Source organism: Talpa occidentalis, unplaced genomic scaffold (genome assembly GCF_014898055.3).
Source record: "Talpa occidentalis isolate TD23 unplaced genomic scaffold, MPIMG_talOcc4v2.1 talOcc4.9, whole genome shotgun sequence".
NCBI lineage: Eukaryota > Metazoa > Chordata > Mammalia > Eulipotyphla > Talpidae > Talpa > Talpa occidentalis.
The window spans coordinates 114,687,158-114,707,075 of record NW_023605305.1 but is presented as its reverse complement, the minus strand read 5'-3'; the positions used below and the strand labels follow the sequence as shown (position 1 = coordinate 114,707,075).

Sequence of the window (19,918 nt, the reverse complement as noted above, 5' to 3'; positions counted from 1 at the left end):
CTACTCCTCTCTAGCCCCAGCTCCAGAGTGGGATTTCTCTAACCCCAACCTCTGCCTTAAAACGCCTCTTACTTTTTCCTTTGGAGCAGAGCTGGCTTAAGAAGCAACTATAGGAGCCACAGACTTTCACCAGACTCCCAAGTATTCCTTTCTTCTCATTGTTGCTCCTTCATTTCCTCATTCATTCACTTGGCAGGTATTAAGCACCTCATATGTGACAGGCAATGGGAATAATATAAAATGCAGCTCCTACTATCAAAGAGCCCAGTCTAATAAGGGGAACAAACATGTAAACAAACAATGGCGGGCCTCCCTGGTGGCGCAAGGGGTTAGGCACTGCACTGTGAAGCAATCCACAGTCTCTGCAGCAGGAGTTCGAACCCCAGATCCCCAGCTGGCCAGGGAGCAACCCACATGGCGAGGCAGACCACTCCTGTCTCACCCCTCAGCAGTGTATTTCAGTCAATCTGCCTGTTCTGTTCCCTGCTCTGTCTCTGGTGAGTCCTCTCACCCCCCGCATCTCTGGCCTGTACCCCAACTCTTGCATGCATAAATAAGTAAATCTTTTAAAAATAAATAAATAAATCGAGGGAGGATTTATCACCAGTTGGGAAGGGGATTGTAGTGGATTAGAACAGCTTGAGATTGGGCTCTTAGGTGAAGTATTGAGAAACCAGGCTGGAGAAGGCGCCCTGCAGCTCCTAATAAGCCTCGTCAACTGCTGCAAGCACTTGAGGCTTCATCCCGCAGGCCTTCGGGGCGGCTGAAGGGGTAGACCAGTTGGCTGCGACTGGTTGCTGGTTCAAGCAGGGCCGGCGGGAACGCCAGTCTGAAGGGCAGTGGAAACGGTGCACCCCTTTTGCAAGCTTTCTTTTTCTTTTTTCTTTCCCGGCCCCTCTGCCCTTTGCTAGCAGACGCTGTTCCCCCAAACCCCCCGGGGCCATGCACCAGCCACCCCGAGCCCCCCGCAGCCGGGCGCTGCCTCCTCCCGGGCTTCCCGCCTGCTCTGTCCCAACTCTCTGTTGTCACCGGGACTTTGGCCCGGGAATGGAGGGGTGCAAGTCGCTAAGCTGGCCGAAGCTCTCGGGGTGCAATAAAAGCGCCGTCACTAGCAATAATAAAGAAGAAACGCACCGCGGGAGCCCCCCGGAGCCCCCCGGAGCAGCCCGACCTCCGCTCGGGGCCGGGGTGCTCCGGCGAGCCGCGCCGGGAGCTGCGGGGAGGGGCGCGGGGTCCCCACGCCCGCCCGGGGCAGGTCGCAGCCGGGGCGCTGGGGTTGGGGCGCGGGGTGAGCACCCCGCGGCGGGCGGGCGCGCGGCCTCTGCGGCGGCTCCGGGGCGGGGCGGGGCCTCGCGGTCCCGGCCCCTGACTGGGCGGGCGGCCCGGGGGCGGCCCTGGGCGGCCGCGGCTTTGACAGCTCCTCCCGCAGCGCCCCGAGTCCGGTGGGTGCGCGAACCTGAGCCCCGTCTCCTCGCGGCCCGTCCCCCCGCCGCCCGCCCGGCCATGAAGCGCATCTTCTCCTGCTCCAGCTCGCAGGTGGCGGTAGGTGCCGGGCTGTGGGGGGACGGGCAGGGGCTGGGGTGCGGGTCCCGGGGTCCCGAGCCCCTCTCCGCGCCCCGCCGCCCTCCCTCTCCCCGACTTCCAGCTCCCCTGCCCCCGCAGTGCGGCCCCAGCCCGGCCTCGGGGTCCTGTCCCCAGCCTCTGGCTCGCCCTCCTCACCTTTGCCCTCCCGAGGTCGCGCCCCTCTGCGCTCTCTGGTCCCCCCAGCACCCACAGCCCCCAACTTTGGGCGCTTCCTGCAGTCCCGACCCCCCTGCAGTCCGCGCACCCCTGCGCTGTCTCCTAGGGCTGAGGCACCGCCAAGCGCCTGGCTGACCCCTCGCCCCGCTCCTCGGCACCCCGCTTAGCTCCGGGGTCCTGCCTCGTCCTCACAGCCCTGCCTCCCAGATGCCCTCCCCGCGCTGGCTCCCGCCAGTCCCAGCACCCCTCCCAGCCCCAGCGACCCCCAGCCCCTCTTCATGGTCTCCCTGGCCTGCCCCCTCCCACCCCATGCCTCTCCCTCTCCCAACCCCCTTCTCGCGCCATCACCGCTGACCCTTAGGTGTCACTCCAGACCTCTCGCCACTGGGCGCTCCCAGGTCAGCCTTCTCCTGTTCGCCCCTCTCTCCCTCGCCCTCTGCCCAGCGATTGTCCAGCCTTGCTTCCCTCCTTTGGCTGGACCCACTTTGGCCTGTCCTTTGTGGGTTAATCTTGCAGCCTGGTCAGCCTGGCAGGCGCTGCCAGAGGAGGCACAGTTGCCTGGCTGCTCCCCAAAGATCTGGGTGAGTTCCTGCAGAATCTACCCTGGCCAGTTCCCCTGCAGTGCCTGCTCATCAGACTGGTTCTTGGGTCAGTCAAGGTCTTCTACCTTATTCTCCAGAATCTTCCTTCATTCCAAATCCTCACCCACTTGTTTAGGGCTTGTACTGTCAGCTTCCTTTGACTGAGTTAGAGAAAAGCATCCTGAAAGAAGAGGCGAGAGGACTGGCTCGGAGTCCCCCGCAGGAGTCACTCTACTCCCTGCGCTGTCTCAGAACAAAACACAAGGAAGGTTAGAGAAGGTGGCGTCTCAGGGAGAGGGTAGCTTCTCCCAGCCTGGAGATCTCTCACAGACAGATTCCCTGTCTGGGGATGGAAGTGTGTGTGCGTGTGTGTGTCAATTTGGATTATGGCTCATTTAGAAGTGAAGTAACTACCTACCTGTAGTGGTATCACTCAGTCTAACCTGACTGAGGGTGTCATTTATAAGTAACCGTGAGAAATGCTCACCCTTCAAGGGCAGGTCACAGAGGCTTGGAAGGCAGCTATGAGGCAAGAGCAGGAGTTCTGTTGAGACCTGTCCTTGTCCTACATACATTTGCTCCTCCACTTAGTTTCTGCACATTGACCAATCAAAAGGCATTTATGAATGAATACCAGAGGACTAGAAACTGAGGCTACCCAGATGCTGCCTTAACTCATAATGATTTTTTTTAATTCACATGGACTCTCCCTAGTTACTGAAAGTCCTCTGCATTGCCCTTCCCTTTCTGGGCTGTGGAGTCTGCGTGCTCCCTAGGGATGGGAAAACTACCTCCTCTTGCTAATTCCTGGCCAATGCCTCCTTTCTAAGATGCTGGATGAGCAATGGGTAGATGCTGGGATTTGAAAGCATTGTCTGTCCTCCTTTACCCCAACCCTCGAGAGGCTTGGCCATGAAGAGTTCCCACCCATTCTAAGCTCTCCATAGCATAACAAGATTATACGAAGTCCCTTGGGTAGATTTAGAGCTATCTAGCTGGAAAGAAAACTCTTTCCTCAGTCAGGTTGAGTTCTGAAAAGTCTGAAAACAGGCCAGTTGTAAAATGTTTCCTCATGAGACTTCCCAATACTTCTCATGTTCAATTCCTCCACTCCTGGGCAGCTAACTACTCTGCACCCACTTGTCAGGAAGCAGTGTGACAGCCTTCCTGTCTGCTCTTAAAGCCTGGCTTGCCAGTCTGACATCTTCGCAGCCTGGCTGTTATGTAACAATGACTGACAGGAGCAAAATCCCTTCCTCTCACTCCCCTGGATGAAGTATTCTGAGCCGGGAATATTCAAAATGTGTCCAGCAAGTCTAGGAAGCCTGGGGAATAGAATTAATATTTATTGTGCTGCTATTATGTGACAGACACAGTGCTAGGTGCTTTATAGAGGGTTCTAGCACTAGGACGTTCCAAGAAATTGTTGCTCAGGTGTGTTAGAACTGGGGTTTTAAGCACAGAATTTGCAGGTTGAGGGCTACTGGTGGCAGTACCCTGTGGGAGAGGTGTAGCTCCAACAGCCAAGAGATTGCTCCGACCCGTCCCACCCCTACTCGGGCTTCAGGCCAGAGTCCTGTACCCTCAGATTGAGGCAAAGACTAAAAGATCAATGATCATTTTAAAATTACTCTAAGTTATCCAGAACATCATAATATCAACAATGAATAAATAAAAACCAGCTCCTATAGTCTCATGTTATTTTAGTCAAGCAGAGGCTGTCTTTGAGAGTGTCTTGCTTAGTCGCTTGCTCTGCCTACATAGGAAGTGGACCAGAAAATAGCTACGAGCAGTTGGCACTGGCTCAGTTAGAGGAAGGTCAATTACATTTTAAAAATTGAGAGTCAGCTCCTGTCCCTCCAGGGCAGTCTTTCCATCCCACTCACCTGTCCCAGAGCAGCATTGCCTGTTCTCTCCACACTGCCGGTGCACTCCACCTTGACGGTGCTTAGAGATGTGCAGCCAGAGATAAGGAGAGGATGCAATTACTCCCACAAAGGTCCCCTAATCGTGGCTACAGAAATCCCAGGCTTAGTCTTGTTCTGAGTCTGCCTATTAATTTGGTGATCACTCCCTTGCAGCTATGCTAATCCACTGCCTCTCATCCAGGGTGCTGGATAAGGGGCGCACTGCAGTACATTTTGGAATGTGGTCCTGCTTCACCCCAACTCTGCACAAGTTTGGTCATAAAGAATTTCCATCCCTTTAAACTCTTCTCAGTATCACACAGTTATAGGCTGAAAATGGGGGTGGATTTAGAACTATCTAGCCAAAAAAGGCAATTATTTACATTGCTAAGAAGTACCTTTACATCTTCACAGCCAGGCTGTTATGTAACAATGACTGACAGGAGCAAAATCCCTTCCTCTCACTCCCCTGGATGAAGAATTCTGAGCCGGGAATATTCAAAATGTGTCCAGCAAGTCTAGGAAGCCTGGGGAATAAAATTAATATTTATTGTGCTGCTATTGTGTGACAGACACAGTGCTAGGTGCTTTATAGAGGGTTCTAGCACTAGGACGTTCCAAGAAATTGTTGCTCAGGTGTGTTAGAACTAGGGTTTTAAGCACAGAATTTGCAGGTTGAGGGCTACTGGTGGCAGTACCCTGTGGGAGAGGTGTAGCTCCAGCAGGCTACCTCTCGAGGGCAACCCAGTCCCCAAGGGACAGTGGCTAATGTGTTCTTACAACATAGAGTCTGTTGGTATGTGGAGCGGCCATTTTGCTTATTTTGTCCTTTGAGAATTCACCTGTTTGGAGACTCTTCTCCATGCCAGGAGCAGCATCAGGGCGGGCAGCCCTGCCTTGAAGGCAATCCTCGGCTCTTTATTTGGAAATAGTCCTGTCATCGTGTTGACCTGGTGGTGAGAACTAGGGCTGGGCAGCAGGTCACCTGGCTCTAATCTCCATTTTACCACTATTTTGTGGTGTAACCCTGGACAGTTATCTCACCTCAGTGAGCCTCAGTTTCTTCTTCTGTCACATAGATACAATAATATCAGCCCTGACTACTCTTCAAGGATGTTGAGAAGCTGACTGCACACGGCCCTCGAAAGGCACAGAGGAAGCCCAAGTGCTGTCCAGGAGTAGCACCTGAGAATCCCTCTACCCTCGACAAGTTTATGATTTGGGCCTTGACATCTTTCCTGTTTTTCATGAATAACTTGCCCTAGCTATGTAAACAGCGTGTGAGTTATTTGGCTTCCACGGACCCTATTTTTCCCCACTTGGTCCCCAGCCTATCGTTGAGATGACACCTCATAAAAGGCAGTGTGCTACCACCAGTCCCCCGCCACTTCCTGTGTTGTTATAAGGATGCCACACACTCTGTGACTCTTTGCAGTTTACAGAGGGATTTTATGCACATTACCTCATTTAATACTTACAACATGATGAGGTAGTTATTATTTGCTCCATGTTATAGATGAGAAAACAGGTGGAGGTGTTGAATGGTTTGCTCTAGGTCACAGAGGTGAGAAAGTGCCTGGCCCAGACCCCAAACTCAGGTCTGCTGATGAAACATCCATCTTGGACCCTTTTCATCGTACTGCAGATTTTTGAGTCTCGTCTTCCTTTTCTTGTCCTGCTCTGGATCAAACCAGTTTGCTCTGTGCGATCAGCCCTGGCTGTTTTACACGGCTCTCTCTTTCACACCCTGTGAGACTTCAATTATTGTAATTACCCCGCCACCCGCAAAACCCAAGTAGAAATGATCGAACAATGCCTGCCCAGGTGTGGCTGTTGTCTGGGACAGCTGCTCCCTGCCAGGAAAACCAGGCGGGAGGGGTGTGAGGAGAAGGGGGAGCTGCCTCTTGCTCCTTCAGCCTGGCTAGGGAACCATCTTGGCCTTTTGGCTGTGGTTGCCACCCGGGGGAACAGCGGCAGCCATAGGGCCTGGGTATCTGAGGGAGAAACCAACTGTGCTTCTCCTCCTGGTTTTGGGGCCCAAAGCCCGTGGGCAGAGACGGTGTTTTCCTAGGCATTTGGTCTCTGAGCTGTGACCTGGAGCAAGGTGCCTTGATTTGTCAAAAATCTGAGCACAAGAAAGCAGGGCCTCCTGGGGAGGTGAGAGGTTGGGGAGCTGACCTGGGAGTGGCCAGTTTGGTTCTGCTGCTCCAGTGAGACCTAGCAAAGGGGGAAGGGTTTGCTCCGAAGCTGGGTACCTCATGGCAGTATCACAGTGATGATGAAACAGATGTTTGAAATACTGTGTATTCAGCGCTTAGAATCCACGCTCCTTTTGGCCCACGGCTGGCAATAACTGGCACTAGTTCTTGGTGGCATACGAATTAAAGATGGTGTAACCGGTCCACTGAAGCAGGACTACATGGTCTAGGCTGAGTGACTTGGCATCCTAACCAAGTCCCTCCTTTCTCCATCTCACCAAATATTCATGCGACGTGTGGCTCTCGACAGGTGGAGAGATGGAACCGCCGTGATCAGAAGTTGCTGGAGGCAGTGCAGCGGGGGGATGTGGGACGCGTGGCCGCCCTGGCCTCCAGGAAGTCTTCCCGGCCCACCAAGCTCAACTCGAACGGCCAGTCCCCGTAAGTAAGTCCTGATCCTACCCTGAATATGTGGTTCCCTCTGAAAGCCCTAAGCCCCAGCCTGATGTAGGATTGGGAGATGCCTACAACTTCAGAGCCCTTTTGCCTTAGTTAGCCAGCGTGTCAATACATTTCTCTAAGTCAAGCGCCGCATGCATTGAAGGATGAAGGCCCACCTTCCAGCCCAGGTTGGCGGCATGGACAAGAATCGGCCATAAGGCCGTGAAACAGCCATGCGCAGAGGACACACACACTAAAGAGAGTTCTTCATTGCATAAGTAGGGGGTGTTTATGCTTGGGAAATGAGCAATGAAGCGGCAGCCTCCAGAGTCACAGGGGTAGGAGTTGTTAGGATCAGGGGAATTATCTCTTGCCTCTGCCCAAGTCGGTGTGCAAATGGCCAGCCTCCTGCTGCGCTCCATGCACCTCCACGCGGCTGAGGGGGCTGTGCTCCCTGGACACCCCTGCAGTAGTCCAAGATTATTCAAGACCTGTCGCTCCTCTTTCTGCTTTGCTTCCCCCTTCCTTGGACTTCCCGGGAGGAGGCCATGCATACAGTCTCCTTCTCAGTCAGGCTGGGGGGGTCTTTCCTCTCCGCTTTTGGGGTTGGCTTTGGGGTGGAGGCGCAGAGCAGGCAGTGCTTACGAAGATCCTCTCACTGCTTGAGCCTGGTCCCTTCATCCTTCTGCCTCTGGGCCTCGATTCTGGCAGGTTTCACCTGGCGGCCTCCAAGGGCCTGACCGAATGTCTGACTGTTCTGCTTGCAAATGGCGCCGACATCAACAGCAAGAATGAAGACGGTGAGTTCACTGAGCCCCGGCCACGTGCTCGTTCCTCGCTCTACAGCAGCGGTGGGGGCCAGTGCTGGCTCCTTTCCAGCTGTAGCCCCCTGCTTCTTTCCTCATAAGCTCTGGCCTGGATCCTTCCAGGGGTCCCTGCCCTGCAAGCTGAGCATACCTCACCCCAATTCCCATCTCCACCACAGGTCCCAGCCACCGGGGGAACAGGAATTTCTAGCCTGGTGTGACTGAGAGCTTCTCTCTCTAATCTCCCTCTGATTATCTGTGCGTCTCTTGCTTCCCTCCCTGTGAGTCACCAGCATGCGTGGGGCCACCCTCTCCCTCTCTCTTTCTCTTTCCAGGAAGCACCGCCCTGCACTTGGCCACCATCTCCTGCCAGCCACAGTGTGTCAAGGTCTTGCTGCAGGTAAAACAACCCCTAGATGTTAGCCCTGGAAGGGAAGAGGTGGATCCAGAGTGCCCTAACTTTGTCTCGTAGCCATAAGCATTATTTGGCCAAGTATGTCCCTCTGATCTCCGGGAAGAGAGCTGGTAATCATCTCGTCATCAAGTCACAGGTCTCCTAACACCTACTATGTGCAAGCACGGTGCTTAATGCTGCCCCGAGGACAAGTCACAAAGCAGTCACCAGGGGTTGACGCCAGTCTGCCATGGCAGGCCCTGCAGAGAAGCCTGCCTGATAATGGGCAGGCAGAGGAGGGCAGAGGCGTGTAAATTACACCCGGACCCGACTGCCTGTGTTTGAGGAGCTTCTAGCCTAGGAACACAAGGCGAAATATACATATGAAATGACATGTGGACAAGTTATAAACGCGTCTCCAAAAGTATAAAAGGCACAGCTCCGCGGGCCTTGGGCAGTCTGTCCTGCTTTTGATCTTCTGGCTCTTTCCCAGTTTCCCAATTAAGTTCCTAAAATACCAGTGGTGGCCTCGGATGTCATTTTCTCTAATGTGTTTACTTAGTTATCGTCCAATTTTTCTTAGGCCCTTGAGGAGCCAGGGCTGAAATTCCAGGCCAGGTATCCTCTCAAAGAATAACTAGGCTTGCCCAGCAGCTGGCCAGAGCCACGGTCCTTCTGCCCCTCCCCAAAGCACTATGGGAGGTGGTGACCCAACACAGGGGATGGATGGGATGTTCACGCCATGCTCCATGCTGCTTCCCTTTGTGGCTCTTTGCAGCATGGCGCCAACGAGGACGCTGTGGATGTGGAAAACCGCAGCCCGTTGCACTGGGCAGGTCTGTGATGAGGACTGGGGGGGAAGCAGGGCCGCAGGGAGGGCACCTGGAGGGACTGCCGAAAGGGTCAGAGGGATGCGGGGTCACGGTCTGACGAGCATCCTTCCTTCTTCCTTGAACCCAATCACCCCTCCACCCTCCCAGCCTCCTCTGGCTGCGCCTCCAGTGTGCTCCTGCTGTGCGACCACGAAGCCTTCCTGGACGTCCTGGATAATGTGAGTGTCCGCTGGGAGGTGCCCCCCCAGGTGGGTGCTGCTCTCTCCAAACTTGACTGGCCAAGTTCTGTGATCAGAGGTGGTACGGGAGCACCCCCTCTCCCTTCTCCTCTTGCTCCTCCTCGCCCTCTCAGAGGGACTGAGCCTTGTCTTGTGGAGAGCATGTAGCCCGCTGGAAAGGAGCATTTAGCCCTGACATCTGGGTTTTTTCTGAAGCAATATGGGGAGAAGGGAGTTGGTAAGATTGTGTCACGCCCTGGCACTCCTTGACTGCTGCTGAGCCCCTTTCACGACCTGTGCAGGATGGACGGACACCCCTGATGATTGCTTCGCTGGGTGGTCACGCGGCGATTTGCTCACAGCTGCTGCAGAGAGGCGCCCGGGTTAACGTCACAGACAAGGATGACAAGTGAGCGTTCCCCAGATCCAGACCCTGGCCCCCCGAGAAAGGAGCCACTGAGCAAAGTGTGGTGTGCGTGTGTGCGCGCTGCATGCCTGCACATGTGCTTATGTACTGGGGAGGAAGGCACGTTGGTCTCCGTCCTACTTCCACGATTTCCTCTTGGGGAGTTGAGCAAGTTTTCCTGTCCAGCTGCAGCTGCACCTCCCTTGCCTGGCTGACTCCGAAAGTAGAATCATTATCTCTAGACCCATTAGTTTAACTTTCTGGTTTTCAAATTATCTTCTAAGCAATGGGATCCTTTTTTTTCCAATGAAGAATTTATGCAAAACCTCAATATATGAAACAGCTGAAAATGGAGCCCTTCCAATCAGTCCACTGATTTCAGATGCTGCAGCTCCAAGAACATTTGAAAAGTTCCGATCTGTCCTCACGCTTTGTCGTTGTTGGTCTGTGGGTGTCCTGGCCACGCTGGGCGCTGCCAGCCCTGTGAGTGGGAGTTCTGGCACCAGGACTTCGGATCCGCGGGAAGGGCCTGTGTTCATGATTGTTCCAACCCCCAGGTCGGCTCTGATCCTGGCCTGTGAGAAAGGTAGTGCAGAGGTGGCAGAGCTGCTCCTGAGCCATGGGGCCGACGCAGGGGCGGTGGACAGCGCGGGGAACGACGCCCTGCACTACGCCCTGCGCACGCAGGACCGCGCGCTGTGGAGGCTGCTGAGGCAGGCCCTGAGCCGGCGGCGGCGGGGAGGTAAAGCCATTTTTTCACTTCAGGCTTCTTTGAACCGAGGAAGATTTTAGGGTCCCATTTCTTCCCATGGAAATAACCCATTTGGCAAATAATTGGCACTTTAGTTGAATGTATTTTTTTTAGATTTATTTTTATTTATGCATCCAAGAGCTGGGTTGGAGGCCAGAGGTAGGAGTGGATTTGCCAGAGACAGAGTGGGGAGCAGAAGAGGTGGATCTACTGAAATACACTGCTGAGGGGAGCAGCGGGAGACAAGAGAGGTCTGCTGTGCCCTGTGGGTCAGTTCCCTGGCTGGGGATCGAACTCGTGCTGAAGTGGCTGGAGATACCTTGATAGCGCTGAGACTTTAACCCCTGTGCCACCAGGGAGGCCCTAGTTGAACATGTTTCTTTCAACCATTGTAAAAAGATCCCAACTCCCAAAGCGCAGCCTCAGTAGCCCTGAAGGCAGCCTTGTCTCTCACTGAAGGCGATCCTGGCTAGACCATTGAGAAGCTGCTCAATGGTATGTACTTGTGTGACTTGCTGGTCAACCTCTCTTGCCCTCTTAGACCATAAACCCCTTGAAAGATAGCTCATTTCCACTTTGCTTACCATGGAGCTCCTGGTGCCTCAAACTGCCTGGCACAGAGTCTAATAAATACATGAGTGGCCAAAATGGATGAGCTGGAATAGCGTTGGGATAGAGCACCAAGTCTGCCAGACCATTCGGGACCCCTGAGGAGGATGTGTACTCCTCAGCTTACTTCACAGAGCGGCCGCTCCTCTCAGGGGATGTGTGAAGACAGAGGACAAGCTGAGGCACATGGGCCAGTCTTTGCCCTCATTTCCCTGTGTCTTTTTGTCTAGGTCATGGGCTAGTTCAACACCCGGATGCTGCATCCAAGGTAAGACCCCAGGAGCGCCCCTCTTTTGCTCCTGACCTCCCTGTCTATCTCACTGGGATGTCTTCTAGGGAGCGACCCAGGGGTACTGAGACCTTCTGAGAGAGGAGAGGCCCTGCTGGGGCTAGGTTAGCCGCCCCCCTTTATTCACTGCTCTGTGTTCTACCTAGGCCTCTCTATTAGACTCTCAGGTGGGTTCTCCACCCAAGAGTCCATGGAAAGCAGAGCCTGGCGAGGAGCAGGAACAAGAGGAGGATGAAGTCCCATGTTCAGATGAGTGGCGGTGGAAGTTTGAGGAGGAGCAGCAGAAAGTGTCTCAGCTGGAGCAGGAGCTGGAGCAGAAGATAGAAGAGTGTAAGGCCCAGGCGGCAGCCTACCTGAACCTGGAGAACCAGATTCGAGAGCATGTGCAAGATCTGGGAGTCCTCTTATTCCAAGACACTGGCGCTGCAGGGGGACAGGGCTCTCATCTCCGATCTGGGGGAGATGGCATGGAGCAGGGGTGTCCCCTGGACATGCTGGCTGAGCGCATACAAGAGCTGAGGAAGCAACAGCAGGCGGCAGCTGCAGCCTCGGCCACAGCAAAGCCCGTATCAGAGTCCAAGAAGCCTGAGGATTCGGCCCCAGGAGAGACCCAGTATGAAACCAATGGAGAGTCTCATCCCGAAGAACAGGTCCTCCCCCAGAGCCCACAGTCTGAGGCCATTGGGAAAGCCACAGGACAGCAGCTGGCCACCAATGCAGGACAGGTCCTTGGCCCTGATCCTACTGACCAGCTGCATGCAAGCCAGAAAGAGAGACCCCAAGCCTCAGGGGCTGGACCAGCAGACACAATGGCTGAACCTGTGGGCTCAGCAGCCATGAACCACGCTGACCAGCTGTGTGCAAACCAGGAGAGACCCCAAGTCTCAGGGGCTGGACCAGCAGACTCAGTGGCCGAACCTGTGGACTCAGCAACCGTGAACCACACTGACCAGTTGTGCGCAAACCAAGAGGAGAGACCCCAAGTCTCAGGGGCTGGACCAGCAGACTCAATGGCCAATCCTGTGGGCCAAGCAGCCGTGAACCACACTGACCAGCTGCATGCAAACCAGGAGAGACCCCAAGCCTCGGGGGCTGAACCAGCAGACTCAGTGGCTGAACCTGTGGGTTCAGCAGCCATGAACCAACTCCTGCTACAACTGAGGGAGGAGCTGGCTGCCGTGTGGCAAGAAAAGGATGCTGCCAGAGGGGCTTTGTCAAGACCAGTCCTAGAGGGAGCCATGGGGACACCTCGGGCCGAGGCTGCAGCAGCTGCCTGGGAGAAGATGGAGGCCAGGCTGGAGAAGGTGCTGGTGAGGCTGGATCGGGCAAAGGCAGGACTACAGGTGAAACCTGAAGCCCCTGCCCAGGAGGTTAGAGAGGCACCCCCAAAGGCACCTCGGAGGCTCACTGCTGCCTTGGATGAAGGGAGGGAGAAAAGGGCTCCGGGGGCGCGGGGGGAGCCTCTAGGGGCCCCTGGAGGGGAGCCCGTGTCAGGAGGCCCTGCAAAGGGACAGCTGGAGAAGGAGGTGTCAGCGCTGAGACTGAGCAACAGTAATTTGCTGGAGGAGTTGGGGGAACTGGGGCGGGAGCGGCAGCGATTGCAGGGCGAGCTGCAGACCCTGAGCCAGCGGCTCCAGCGGGAGTTCGTGCCCAAGCCAGAGGCGCAGGGCCAGCTGCAGCAGTTACGGCGGAGTGTGGGGCTTCTGACCCATGAGCTGGCCTTGGAGAAGGAGGCCACCGAGAAGCTGCGGGAGCGCCTGGCCTCCCAGAGCAGTGGCCTCCGGGGGCTGTGGGACTGCCTGCCCCCAGACCTCGTGGGCAAGGGGCCTGTGGGGAGCAGCACCGCCCAGCCCCTGGAGGAGCTGCAGGCCTGCATCAGCACCCTGGTGGACCGGCACCGCCAGGCCCAGCAGCTGCTGGCCCGGCTGGAGGAGGAAAACCAGCAGCTGCGGGGGTCCCCTGCCCCACTTGGGGAGCCAAGCACTTCTTCAAAGGCCCCAGCGGCTCCCCAAGTCGCCGCTCTGGAGCAAGACCTGGGGAAGCTGGAGGAGGAGCTGCGGGCCGTGCAGGCCACCATGAGCGGGAAGAGCCAGGAGATCGGGAAGCTGAAGCAGCTGCTGTACCAGGCCACGGAGGAGGTGGCCGAGCTGCGCGCGCGGGAGGCGGCCAGCTTGCGGCAGCACGAGAAAACTCGGGGTTCGCTGGTGGCTCAGGCCCAGGCATGGGGGCAGGAGCTGAAGGCTCTGCTGGAGAAGTACAACACGGCCTGCCGCGAGATGGGCCGGCTGCGCGAGGCCGTGGCCGAGGAGCGGCGCCGCAGCGGGGACCTGGCCGCGCGCGCCGCCGAGCAGGAGCGCCAGGCCAGCGAGATGCGGGGGCGCTCGGAGCAGTTCGAGAAGACGGTGGAGGTGCTCAAGGAGAAGATGGAGCACCTCATTGGGGCTTGTCGGGACAAGGAGGTCAAGGTGAGCAGGAGAGGCAGCCCGGGGCGCACGGTGGAGGGTTTCTTTGTGTCTAGGGATTTGCCAAGGCGGATCCACCTGTGGCCAGTCAGACTAAGACCCTGCACATCCTCATCTGTTCCATGCAAGGACCACACTGTTCCTCTGGGCCTGGAGGGTTTGGGGTTCAGACTGACAGTGGGACAGTGGAAACACAGAGGCTTGGGCACTCAAGTCTGGGACTCCGGAGCAGTGTGGTCTGGCCACCGCGGCTGAGCACTGTGGTTTATTGGCGCTATGGCCTGGGAAGAGGTCTAATAACATGGTGGGTTGCTGTGGTTTGCTGGGCTTCTGAGCGTGACTCAGTGGCCAGTGGGGTAAAGAAAGGCCACCAGGCTGTGCTCCTCCCCTCCCACCCCAGTCAGGCTCTACAAAAGAATTCCTTGGCAGAGAAGGCGCCATTGCAAAGGGGAAATGTGGAAAATCACTTAGATACCCGAATTCCTAATGACTGCTACGTCTGGCTTCTAGGAGATAGGTTTTATGAATTCTAGGTAATCCATTTACAAATGAATTTAGTAATTCTAGAACTGTGACATGAATGAATTCAGACACATTATAATTTATGTACGTGATCACATTTAGAACGATCAAAAACAGAAAGTGCGTGAAAAGTGAACAGAACAAGAATCGCGTGAAGTGGGGTTAATGAAAGAAAGGAGGGGTTCGCGTTGGTGTTAAAGGAAAAGATGCGTTCAACGTGGGCTGTGGTTGTCTGGATTTGAATTTTAGTTTCAAAAACTCCTGGATGCTCTTGGGCGAGTTATTGACGCCTCAGATTTCTCATCTATAAAATGAGCACAGTGATGGGATGTTTGTGAGGATTACATTAAATAAAGACACGGTATTTAACATACCCACCATTTTTGAAAAGATTTATTTATTTATGCATACAAGAGCTGGGGTACAGGCCAGAGATGCGAGGGGTGGGGGTGAGAGGATTCACCAGAGACAGATTAGGGAACAGAACAGGCCGATCTATTGAAATACACTGCTGAGGGGAGCAGCGGGTGAGTCAGGAGAGGTCTGCTGTGCCATGGGGTAGCTCCCTGGCCGGCCGAGGATCAAACTCATGCTGCAGAGGCTGCGGATTGCTTCATAGTGCTGTGCTTAACCCCTTGCGCCACCAGGGAGGCCCGTACCCACCATTTTTTTTGCGTGTAGTAAGTACTCAGTAAAAGTTAGCTGATGTTAGGTTCAGAGAGTGGGGTCCTTGAGAAAAGTTTCATCAGAGCGCCCGAGTTTGCAGTGAGTTCCCCCCTGAAGCAGAGCCATTTCCAAAAGTGCAGGCTCATTATAAAGAGAAGGGCAGGGGCGGATGCTTGCACAGACCCAGCAGTTGGAAGAGCTGCCCCGGAGGGGACACGTTTGTGGAAGAGACGCCTGCAGTCCGCCTGCAGTCCGAGGCGGGCAGCCATGGAAGGGGAGCTGCCACTGCAGCTTTATAAAGAGAAGGTGGGTGAAGGGGCAGGAGGCTGCCCCTTGCCAGGGCAGAAGCAGCTCAGATAAGACTTCTCTCTGGGAGGGTCTGTTCCTTTGTTAACTGCTCTTAAGTTGTTTTTAGGGTTAGCACCTAAGGAGTTTTTCTGTATTTGGTTTGACTAGGTCGATTGGAAAGAACCAGTGATTATTTTACAATAGCCCTCAATCTCCATATCTCCTCCTCCGCCCTCTTCTCTGGATACTTCACTTTTCCACGCGTTAACAGCTATGTTAATCATTTCTACCCCCACCTCCAGGTTCTGGTTTTGTGCCTCCTCCCCCGATTTTCTACTCTTAGCCTCCATCATCAGCCATTGTTATTCTACCACCATTCTTATGACTGCTGGTTATCATTAACTGCATTTTTGCCTCAGCCTCCCAAGCCACAAAAACTCAACCCTATTTCTCTTTGTAACTGGCAGCCAGAAGTAGGCTCAGGATTCAGGGCCTGAACCATGAATTCAAAACGATCTTGGTTCAAACCATGAATTTCATCACTTGTTAGCTGTGTGATTTTGACAAATTACTCAGTCTCCTTATCTATGTGAATAATAATACTTCTCTCTGAAGAATATTGATCTTCTCAGAACATAAGAAAAGCTGTTTTGAGCTCTTATGAGAGAATGTGGTTAAGTATCTGGAACATATTAAATAGCCAATAAAAGGAAGCTGGCCTTGCCCCTGGGTGGTGGTGGGGTAAGAAATGACTTGGGCCCACTGGTTCCCTTTCTTTCCCTTTGGTCTCAGATCAAGGAGTTGTTAAAGAAGCTGGAACAGCTTTCGGAGGAGGTTCTAGCAGTTAGGGGAGAAAATGCTCGCCTTGCCCTGCAGGTGCAGGTATGTTTGGCCCCCCGAGAAATGGGCACTGCTGGTAGGCAGAGGATGTGCCTGGGGGAGATTATGGGACGAACAGGGTGGAGGGGCAGAGGTGCTGGCTGGCCAGTGCAGAGCCGCGGAGGCTTATCCAGCTCAGCTGACCACTTGACTGTATCGTCCCTCATACTTGGGGGTGGGATCAGGGTGTGGGGAGGGTGAGCCTAATCTCTCACTGATACTCCCAGGATTCACAGAAGAACCATGAAGAGATCATCTCCACATACAGGAATCATCTGTTGAATGCTGCTCAGGTGAGCATGGTAGAGATTTTGGGGAGGCAGAGACAGAAAGCGGGGCAAGGGGTGTTGCATTTGGGGGTCCCTTTTCTTACCAGCACACACTTGTCATTTCTCGGAGAGCTGGATTTTAGACATTGTGGTGTCAGCCAGGTCTCTGGGTCTTATTAGATCAAGAGAGGTTGTACAGGAATGTGGCGCTGGAGAGGGCGAGAGGGAGCTCTTAGCTCCTCCCTTTCAATTCCCTGCCCCACTATCAGGCCTTTTCCTGCATTTCCTTACCTGTCCCTGAAGCAAAAGGTCTTTTCCACGCCTTAGTTCTCTCATGGCCACTTACGCCTTACCAAGGAGGAGGACATGGGTGGTTTGCTCCTTCTTTATAAATAATAACAAAAGAATCAAATACCTGTTGTGCACCAGGTGGTTTGTTTCATATTCATAGTTGTAATACTCACAGCAATTCCAAAAAGCCAACCTCATTGTCTTCCTTGTAAAGATGAGAAACTGCCACGGAGAAGTTAAATACTACAAGGGAAGGCGCATGGTAAATAGCATGCTGTTCTGCTAGAACCTTCCCACCTGTGTGTCCTCTTTTTCTCTTCTTCATCTCCTTTCATTTCTTTCCTGTCACCTCCAGGGCTACATGGAACAGGACGTGTACAACATCCTGCTTCGGATCCTCAGCATGCAGGAGGGGTGAGGCAGTGTGTGCCCTGAGGGATGTGGGGTTTCTCTGTTGTGGGTTGTGGATCCAGGGTGTGAGGAAGGAGCTCTGAAAAAGCCCTTGGGAAAGGAGGCTTGAGGACTGGGGTTGGGGTCTCCTCTGCCCTTTGTGATGGCCGACAGCAGGGAGACCCAATCTGGGGGATCGTTAGGTGGAGCAGGAACCAGTGAGCAGGTAGCCTGGAGGTCTCTTATATATGGGATGCAAACAAAAGCGGGGTTGAGTGATTATCTTGAGGTCTGCAGTCCCGCTGTACCAGGAAAGATGAGTGGTGGGGGATGGTGGTGCAAAGTCGTTTTCTACAAATTCCAGAATCTCGTCTTCAACCCCATACCTCTCACTCAAAGAATAGCCATCAGTTTTCTTCCACCCCAGTGCAAGCGGCCATCACTCCCAGTCCAGATTGATGAGGTCCCCTTTAACTCCTTGGCATGGGTGGGAGACTGGGGATATGAAAGTGTGTGCATTTCACTCTTGAATTTCTTCTTTCAGGGAATAAGAGCGCCCTTGGTTGGCAGAGGCTCCATCAGGCTGTGGTGGGATGGGGTGGGGTGGGGAGGAGGGGGGTGGCCACTAGGGGAGGTGTGGGGAGCACCGCCTGACACTACCACCCGGTTCCGGAAGCCTGGAACCCACATGGACGTGAGCAGGGGTGTGGGTGGGGCCAACTCTGTGGAAAATAAAGCAGGCGGCAGGATGGCGCAGGATGTGATTCTTTCTTCTGTCTGAAGGGGAGCAGGGGACGGGATTTTTTTTATTCCTTTTTGATCACAATGGTCCTAGCGGTCAGCAAATTTCAAACTTTGATTAGGATTCATAATAACAAATACATTTTACACTGTTTTAATGCCAGTACCTGAAACACTATTTACCTTCACTATTTCTATTCTGTTCTTTACTGTTAAGCTACACTGACAACTACTGGCCACCGTAAATGCATTCGTGGGCAAGACAAGTTTGACAAACAGTCCTCCGCGAAAATGGGTCTTGAGACTCAACCCTGTCCCTGAAGGGCCTGCACAGCGCCCATGTTTCCCCCTCTACCTTGGGACTCCCGGGTCCACTGTCTTTGTTAAAGAAGAGAGATAGAGAGACCGGGATTTTCCTCAAGATGGACAACCCAGGATACAACCTAACACAGAATGTCTTAAACCACCTTTCTAGATGTGAGGCGCAGCGTCTCATGGATCACCGTTTGCCCCAGGTGCAAAGGGGATGAAAATGCTGGCTTTGGGGATAGGGATGCAGGAAAGGTCAGACTTGGCCTCTGTCCTCCAGTTGTGTTCTCCGGCTGAGAAAAATCCTTCGTGGCCACTTCTGGGTCTCCTCCCCTTCCTGCCCCATCCACCAGCCAGACCGCTAGGTGAGGGTGAGGCCGAGCGCCTCTGAAATCTGGAATTGCAGTTTGGCGGCCCTCCCGGCCCGCCCCCCGCTGGGTTATGCTGGGTCAGCCCGCCGCGGTTTGGCAGGAAAGAGACGGGCTGAAAGCAGAGCGAGGAGGGGCTGCAGGAGGACTGGGGGCCGCGCAAGGGCCGAGGTCTGAGCCGTGGTTCAGATCCCAGAGAAGAGGGGGGTCAGCCTTGGGGTTCGCATGGGTGGGACAGGCCGCGTTTGGGATGGGAGAGGGGGGAGTGGAGGGGTGATGGAGAAGGGGAAAAGGAGCAGCTGCCAGAGGAGCACCATAAGGTCGCAGCCGCTTTATGAGGGGAACAGAACCACCCTTTTTCTTCCTGCTCTTGGAGTTCCCAGAGAAGGACTGTTAAATGTCTTGCATATGGGGTGTGGGGTGGGAGGAACGAAGAAACTGATGAGAGCAGGGTCCAGAGAGGGGGAGATCACTTTGGCTCAGCTCAAGTGTGTGAGTCAGGAAACTGCTTTGCTCCCTCCAGGGCTCCTGGAAGCTAATTCCTGGACGGCTGAGCTGCTGAGCGTGGCAGTGTGAATGTGACGTTAGCACACCACCGAAACCTTCCCCAGTCCCCGGTGTTCCCCCAATTTTCCTCTGTACAACCCAGAAACTGTTACACCAACAACACTAGGGCCTCAAATGCTCCCCAAAGTAACACTCGTTCTAATATTCCCCCCATTCCTCCTGGGACTCCTGGTCCTGTTCCTCCGGCTCCAGAGGCAGTGCAGGGGTGACAGGAGGTGAAGGTGAGTGGGCCATGATGGGTGGGGCCAGTCTTTGCATGCCCTCAGCTTGAACTTGGCCCTGAGTTGCAGTTTTCTTCCTTTGTCTAGTGACATTAATTTGTTAAGTTGATATTTAAAAAACCTTCTGTGTGCCGGGCACTGGGGCTAGAACGTAGACAGTGCAGAAAGGTTCTTGGAGCTTGTTTGCAGGATCGGACTCAGGTGCCCTGGTTCCTAGTTTTCTATTACCCGCAGGAAGGCTAAAACTTGAAACCTCAAATTAACTATTAAAGGAGATCCTTCCTTTATGAAATCACTAGGAAACAAAGTGAGGTTGACTTTCTCCTTTTCTTTGACATTTTTACGATTTTGAGCTATCATTGACATATAATCAACTACATATACTTAAAGATTCAACTTGATGGTCGGACACATGTATGCCCCCATAAAACCATCACATGATGAAGATAATCAACATGTCCATCACTTGCAGAGGGCCCGCCTCTGCTTTTAATCCTATCGTTGTTCCCCTCAAAACACTGAAAATTCTGGAAGGTACATATTATCCATAAAAACTTTGGATCCATAGGACTGAACTGGACACAAAAAATGAGCTCAGGGTCTCAATGAGGGGGCAGTTGGGACTTAGGCCCAAATATGGAGCAGGAGTGTGGCTTGAGATCCCACTGGCAGCAGCACAGCAAGGAAAGAACCTGAGTCAGGAGAGGATGGACAGCTTTCCCGGGACCAGATCCACAAAGTAGCTGGGCCTGGTCCGGTCCAACAAGGACCT

The 19,918-nt window shown here is 54.1% G+C and overlaps 1 protein-coding gene across 1 annotated transcript; it reads left to right on the top strand.

The window, feature by feature from the left end:
- The first annotated feature begins 1,503 nt into the window (after positions 1 to 1,503).
- ANKRD35 (ankyrin repeat domain 35) lies at positions 1,504 to 17,526 on the top strand. Its single transcript, XM_037499195.1, has 15 exons — positions 1,504 to 1,542; positions 6,737 to 6,867; positions 7,579 to 7,667; positions 8,009 to 8,073; positions 8,846 to 8,903; positions 9,048 to 9,118; positions 9,421 to 9,527; positions 10,082 to 10,266; positions 11,115 to 11,152; positions 11,320 to 11,955; positions 12,247 to 13,638; positions 15,904 to 15,993; positions 16,218 to 16,283; positions 16,906 to 16,964; positions 17,485 to 17,526. The coding sequence occupies exons 1-15, from the start codon at positions 1,504 to 1,506 to the stop codon at positions 17,489 to 17,491; spliced, it is 3,033 nt and encodes a 1,010-aa protein (XP_037355092.1). The 3' UTR covers positions 17,492 to 17,526.
- The last annotated feature ends 2,392 nt before the right edge of the window (positions 17,527 to 19,918 follow it).